Source organism: Dama dama, chromosome 30 (assembly GCF_033118175.1).
Source record: "Dama dama isolate Ldn47 chromosome 30, ASM3311817v1, whole genome shotgun sequence".
NCBI lineage: Eukaryota > Metazoa > Chordata > Mammalia > Artiodactyla > Cervidae > Dama > Dama dama.
The window spans coordinates 39,011,136-39,018,633 of NC_083710.1; the positions used below are offsets into that span (position 1 = coordinate 39,011,136).

A 7,498-nucleotide genomic window follows, 5' to 3' on the forward strand; every position below is an offset into this window, starting at 1 on the left:
CAACAGGCAGAGTACTCTGAACTGGTGGAAACACTGCTGTCGAGTCAGCAAGACCCAGTCATTTACCAGAGGCTAGCTGATGCCTTCAACAAGTTGACCGCGAGCAGCACGCCCCCTGCGCTGGACCGGAAGCAGAAGATGGCTTTCCTGAAGAGTTTAGAAGAGTTTATGGCAAATGTTGGTGGTCTCCTTTGTGTAAAATAAACAACAGAGCTTTATGCTGTACCAGACCCTTCCTGCGAAGTGCACTGAATTGCTGAGAGTTGACTAGAGTCTTGTCCTGTTCATCAATCCCACAGCCGCTCGGACTCTGGAGAGCCTGCCAGCTCGGGGTGTGATGCGGGGAGAGTCGGCTCAAATCGGCGTCTGCTGTAGGCGTCAGCCGCCGTGCGGCGTAGGGCTTGTACTTTGTCAAATGAAACTCAGTCTGTGTGCAAACACACGTGGGCACCAGGAAGTACATCCCCAGTGCCTTTTCCCTCTTTGACAGAGCATCAGGTGGCCACCAGCGTCCAGTCTTGTCATTACAAACAGCTGGATGTCTGCTCGGCCACTGGCTGTTGACGGCACATCACCGAGGAGCTGGTTGAAAGGGTAGACCCTGGGGCCCAACCGTGGACCCTCAGAGTTTGTTTGTTGGACCCTGGATTCTTCATTTTAACAAGCTCCTCTCCTCTGCCACGCCGTAGCTGTCAATCAGTGCGGGAGACACGAACGCTTCTAGCAATGTGCCCTGCCCCCCCAACCCGGTCCGGTCCTTCCCTGGGAGGGGCAGGTGCTCCGACCAGAGAAGGGCACCAGGGTGGGTGTCTGTGGCCTCTTGTTACCCCCTGTCTGCTGGGTCACGGCAGCCTGACCACTGCAGGTCCTGTGAACCTGCTCTGATGCCTGAACCAGAGGAGGGAAATGTGTGTCTATTTTTGTTCCATAAAAATAACTTTAGGAACTGTAGCCATTTCATTGCCTTAATTTTCAGAAGAAATTACAAAAAGGAGCAGATTGTTTTAGTGAGAAATCAAGTCTTGACGCTTCAGAGGTGGCTTAGGGTGTTGGCTGCTATGAACCCAGGGCCCGTTCAATTGTGTTTTTGTGGTTTTATGGGTGAAATGAAAGGCTCATTCATACCTAGTCTAACTTTCTGAGTACGTTTCTGTTTCTGTCCACCCTTGTGGCCCGTGGCTGATACTCTGCTCTGAATGGCTTGCTTAAGCAATAACTCTTTTTAAGGATGTGAATTGCTGGTTCATACATACACTTAAACGTGGGGATGGCAGAGCACTAATCACCCTCATTTCACAGAAGCCACATGAACTTAAGAGGTTAAAAAGTTCACCTTGATCTCCTTTGATTTTTTTAATCGGGATTTGTGTACTGCAGGCGTGTGACCCTGGCCCCTGTGGGTCAGGACCCACAGCTCGGTCACAGAGGACGTGTGCGGTGCAGGGCCCTGTGCTCTGGTCAGTTACAGGCCCCCAGCCTATGCAGGCACCACTGGACACAGAGCAAAGCCTCAGCTTTTTGTGGAATGTTCTCTTACTCAATCATGGCTGGTTAACAACTGAGGTGGAACAGAAACATCTCAGAAGACATCTGGGGAAGCTGGTGTCCTCTTCCAGAAGTACACGTATGACCACCTTCCTGAGACACTTGGGACAGTGCATTTACTTTTAGTGTTCTCTTTCCTTCCCTTAGAGAACTTGACGTCAGAGGCAGCAGGAGTCACTCTGTTTCTGTTTGTGTTGTTCTGGTGTTTCAGTGTCCAAGTGTCCTCGGGCCCAGCAGTTGTGATCTAAATACATCCCTGTCCCTCTGCCTAAGGGTGCCAAGATGCAGCCGACCGGGCCAGTCCTCTGACTGTGACAAGACTGTACTCAAGTTGTTATTAAAAAAAGAAAGATAAGTGGAAAGGACTGCCTTGGTAAACAACAGGGCATCTGGACAGAGATGTCTTTGCTAAATTTGCCCATATTCTGTCATGATACTGTGTTTTCATTAGGAACCAGTCAGTTGAAATGAGAGTTTCTTCAGCTTGGACCAAATGGTACTGAAAGTATCATAAGACTGTGGGTTAGTGGCAGACTGGAAGGACCGGCCGCCACCATGTCTGGGTGGTCGGAGCCAGGCTCTCTCCAGGCATTTGTGTGTGTGTTTTCCTGGTTGGATACCTGTTTAGCTTGGGTGTTGTGTTTTACTTTGCTATGTTTGTTGGCTTCCCAGTTTTGGAGGGTTCTGTTGTTACGGTCTTGGCTGAGTGGGTGTGAAGAATGCTGGCTTAATTCTAGTTAATTGATTTTTACTGTTAAAACTGTTGTCAAAGGAGTTTTCAAAGCAAAAACATTATTTGTGCCCTGTTTTTATACATTCAAGGGACACCGTTGCGTATTTGAGTTCCTACATGAGTGTGTTTATACTTTCTCTGGTTCACGGACGGCGTCCTTTCACCTCCGCTGTCAGCTCTCTTTCTCGGGTTTTATTTTCCTCGGCCCTTCTGTGTCTGGAGGCGCAGTCCCCGCGGACTCTGTGTATCTTTGCAGTGTGTATTCCTGTGACAACCTCTGACAAGCGTTAGCAGCTCTGTGGGAAGGACTGGTCAGCGTGCAGGTTCTGTGTGCAGTCCTGGGCGGCTGGCTGCCTGGGGCACACCTGACAGCGTCTTTTCAACACTGATTTGGGTCTTCATGGGCTGGGAAATCATGGCATATTTCCAAACTTTGCAGTTTTTTTCAAACTAGTTTTAACAATTTAGTCTTATTTCCTTGTAAACAGTGTTTCTAACTATATTACATTACTCTGTTCAGAGGAGGTGGTTACTACCTTTTTTTTTCCTTCACAGCTTGCAGTTCACAACCAAACATCTTTCCCCCAGTCAGCTTTACTTAACTTCCCTTACTTTCTTTGGCTGGATTTTCTCTTCTACCAAAAATGTCAAGTCTTTGTATTTCTGATATGACCATATTCTCCATGTCTGTTAATACTTGTATAAATCCCTCAAGTACTGAAGGAAATGAGTTGTCAGTTTCAAGGATTTCAAGTTTGAGTGTCTTAATCTGAAGGGTCTGTTGCACCCTTAAAATATTATTTTCATAATTTTACATGTTTCTGTTTGTCACCTCTGCTGTTAGAGGTGTTGTCATTAGATCTTAGTAATTAGCTGTCTCTGACAATGATTCTTGTTATAAGTTCCTGAATAAAATATTAACTGTTCAGAAGAAGAAACCTCAGTACTTCTTAGGGGTTTTTCATAACCAGAGAATAAGGAACCAATTTGGAATTTGAGTTCTTAATATTATAATTTTCTGTAAATTTCTCTGTAAAACAGCATAGGTGATTTGAGGATATGATAATAATGTTTTAAATTATTTTTAAATGTAAGTGGATATTCTCTGACTTGGTAATAACTATGTTCTGAAAACACTGCATCTAAGAACTCTTTAAAAATTGATACTCTAAAATTTTAAAATATCCAACTTAGGTATATTGCTGAGCTGAAATTAGTTTGAAGTGCTGTAGTTCAAATTGAACTTTAAACATTTTAATTTAGATGTAAGAAATGTGACGTATTCCTGATCAATTATACTGGGAATCCATGACATTTAGCCAAAGACTGTATTTGGTTCAGGTAAAGATGAAAGCCTAATGATGGGCATCCTCTATGTCCTGCAGAGGATGGATGACGTGATCTGTTTCTTGTCTCCAGCTCTGTGCGCATGAGTCTTTGTAAAGGTGGATGCACGGTGACGGTGAGATGTGGTCCGCATGTCAGCCCCCGCGGCTCTCACCCCAAACCAACTATGTCCCGCTTGCCCTCTGTGATCTGCCCTTCACCTCGTCCCAGAGTTTCCAGCATTGGAGAGCTTTTGGCCTTGGATTTTCTTTTCAATCTGTGTTCTTAGGCTCTCAGCTGTTAGGAGCGGTCAGAATGTACTGATGGCTGACTGTCCCAGCTTGACATTCAGCAGTGCATCTGCGCTCTGTACCTGAGGGGGGTGTGCCCACAGTGTCTCAAGCCAGGCTGCCTGGTGTGGTGTCATCTGCCACGTAAGATGGTGACAGATTGCAAATACTGGTATTGTGATTTGGTTCTCTGTACAAAGGAAAAAGCTCCATGCAGTGAGCTTTTTGGCTTCATTTCTGGTTTAATGGTCACAAAATGTTAGCACTGCTACCATTCAGCATGTGTAAAATTTTTTAAATTTATAAATATTAAAATTTTAAACTTATACTGACTTTTCAGTTTTTTTAAGAGACCCAGGGATGAGTATACTGTTTAAATATTCACCTCTATTAACATTATTAATAAAGATATAAAGTTGCATTTAATTTTTCAAAAGATGCTATAGTACAATTCTAGGAATTAAATCAAGGCTGTGTATTGAGCCAGTTATAAGCTGAATATCAAATTGATAAAATTTTATTTGTATTTTTAAATTCATAAATGGGAGTTAAAATGTCTTCACTAAATATTTTTATTACATTTTTGTTTTGATCATGTGTGATTTGTTCATGGGAGTTTAGCTAGACTACCATATGAAACTTACGGAATGGTGCTACTTCATTGACCAGCCAAGCTGAGGATGACTGACACTGGGGACATTAAAGAGTCAAAATAATTTTAAATAAAAACCATGAGGACGTATCTGCACAGTTAAAAATAGGGAGTTGCATTACCTTCTGGGAGAATACCCAACCCTAATATTAATAGAATGTCCAGGATTCAAAGAGAAAATCAGAATTTCATTTATATTCTGTTGTACTGAGTAGATGTGTTTTTATCTCAGCTCACACTTTTAGAAAGAATTTCAGAGTTATTAGTTAAATCACTGGAGTGGAGGCATATTTGTAGTAAGTGTAGTTGGATCATTGTTCTTGACTTTTCAGGGAAGATGGAAAAGTACCATCTGCTGGGTGTTAGGTGGACTTTCTTTTTTACCTAATCCTAAATCTTGTAGACATATTCAGTGAAAGGTAAAGTTTTTATTTTAAACTTGATATTGCTTTGAATGTTTGTTGATTTCTTAGGTTATGTTGAGATTTAATTCTACTCCAAGGATGGATAAAGAAACATTAGGCTGTTTAGGAATTCAGTGGAGTTCTTTCATTCTGAAGGGGGGGGCCTTAACCTGTGTACATCACCTGGCATTTGAGGGAGCTGTAGATGGTCTTAGAGGCCACGAATGTAAAAGTCTGGTGTTGTTTCTTAGATACCATCTTTAAAATCCTAGTGCTCTCTTAAAGTACTATGTGTTTATAGTGTGTGGTTTATGAATGATGACTTTGGTGAATTAATTAGATTATGAAACATTTTTGTATGTTTCTTAAACATAAGATCCCAGATTGGGTCCTGTGCATTTTCTGTAATCTCAAGTGGTAATTCTTTTAAAACTTAAGTGGAAGCAAAGGGCGTATTTGGTGATACCAAGGAAAAAATCTTTTGCTTGGAAACACCATACAATACCAATGGCAGCAAGCACTGTCATTTCTAGCACATAAGTCAACATCCTGCTGAACTCTTTCAGTGTAAATTATTTTTAACATCTAGCAAGAGAATGAACTGTGATTAAGTCACTGATGCTTCTCAGAGCTGATAAATGAAAAAAAAAAAAAAAAAAAAAACCTGAAGGAAAGACAGATTTTTGTTTGTTCGTTTGTTTTTTATATGTTGTGGTCTTGCTGTGGAGCATGTGGGATTGGAGCCTCGCCCCTGCTTTGGAAGCACAGTCGACCTCTGGACTGCCCGGGAAGTCCTGCAGAGAGTTTAAAACAGGGACGTGCTAAATACTTTTATTCCTGTGGTAGTTAGCAGTTTTAAGTTTTGGTAGTGTTCACTCTTGATTGCTTTGCCAGGTCAGTTTTCAGATACTCCTCTCAGTAAGCCCTGCCTCTTGGGCTGCAGTTTTGTTTGCACAACTGCTTGTAACTGCAGTGCCCGGGGTGGTCCTTTCTCAGGACTGACCTGGCGAAGCTGTTGGGACTGGCAGAGTACAGGCTGGAGACACAGACTCAGTCTCTGACTAAGCTTCTTAGGGTTTTCATTGATCACAGGTCTGTCGTGTATCACAGGGCCACACAAAGGGAGTAATTCCTGAATTGAGGTTGATTTGAACGTATCTTTCTAGTCCAGTTTACTTGACGAGTAGCTTCCCTTTATTTATTTATTGGCCACATGGCTTGTGGGATCTCAGTTCCCTGACTAGAGATTGAACCCACGGCCTCAGCAGTGAAAGCGCTGCATCCTGATCACTGGGCTGCCAAGGGAATTCCTGCAATTTCTTTCCCCTTTGTTTCAATGATAATAAAATTGCCTCTTGGTATCTTAAATTTTTTTTTATGATTTGCAAAAGCTTTTAAATTACAATGCAAGCGTTTCAGCTGGAAGAGTTTAATCTTAATGTATGTATTATGTGACACGCTGTCTTAGCAGTCAGCACTGTTGGTGGAGGTGAAACTATCTGAACTTCTGACAACTGTGGTCACTTTAATTATAAAAATAACAGTAATACACATTAAATGGCAGATAACTATTGTCTCATGGTGAAAGCAGTTGAAACTTTGAAAGCTTAAAATATTATAGATCTGTTTAATCCAAAAATAACTTGCTTTAACATAAATAAGCCTTTCTGCTGAATAAGCCAAGGCAGTGTGTCCTATGTATGGAACACTACTACCTCTGTAAAAAATATACTGCCATAAAAGTCGGTTATTGTCTCTCGGTTCATATTTATTCTTTTAGCTTGATGTATATGTTTTCTTTCCTGCTGCTTTCCTAAGTTATAGCTGGTTTTGACATATCCGGCTTAGTGGACTTGTCATCCAAGCAATCAAAGAAAAAATGAAAGCATGGTTTGCCCTAAGCTTGGGAGCCGTATTTAAAGTGGAAATTACGGTATTCCCACAGTAACAAACCTGTTTTTAATTTATATCCTCACCTTATACTAGAAAGGATTAAAGGTATTCAACAGAAGGTAACGTGGGAAGATGACGGAATTGGTAAGGAGGATGAGGGGAAGGCAGGCAAGGATGCTGCATGGATTGGTGGCCCTGGGGGAGGACAGTCAGGACACTGCTGGGGGTCTGCAAGCGCCTCCTGTCCGCACGCAGGGGTCGGCTCTGATCCAGCAGCGGGGACGGCGCGCTCCCACCCATGAGTCGCTGCACACAGCGCTGCTGCTTCATGAGGGGAGGGCTTGCCCAGCTTGTAGGCGGTCTCAGCATGGGGACCGCATCTTCGGATCGCCGGAGCCCTCGGTGTCAGGAGGGGGTCTACGGTGGCTCCGGCAGACGCACCGCGGAGGGGCCCGTGTGCGGGGTTTTAAAGGCCTCTAACGCAGCGGTTAGGGCTTCCCTGGTGGCACAGAGGTTAAAGCGTCTGACTCCAATGCGTAAGACCCGGGTTCGATCCCTGGGTTGGGAAGATCCCCTGGGGAAGGAAATGGTAACCCACTCCAGTATTCTTGCCTGGAGAATCCCATGGACGGAGGAGCCTGGTAGGCTACAGTCC

The 7,498-nt window shown here is 43.4% G+C and overlaps 1 protein-coding gene across 4 annotated transcripts in view; it reads left to right on the forward strand.

Moving 5' to 3' along the window:
* XPO4 (exportin 4) overlaps positions 1–6,695 on the forward strand; it is a 93,278-nt gene extending 86,583 nt beyond the window's left edge. For 3 of the 4 annotated variants that reach the window (XM_061133369.1, XM_061133370.1, XM_061133372.1), the window contains one exon: positions 7–6,695. In XM_061133369.1, the coding sequence (XP_060989352.1) occupies positions 7–204 (198 nt within the window). In that variant the 3' untranslated portion in view covers positions 205–6,695. The remainder of the gene's footprint in view (positions 1–6) is intronic. The other variant, XR_009691305.1, reaches the window with a different exon arrangement.
* The last annotated feature ends 803 nt before the right edge of the window (positions 6,696–7,498 follow it).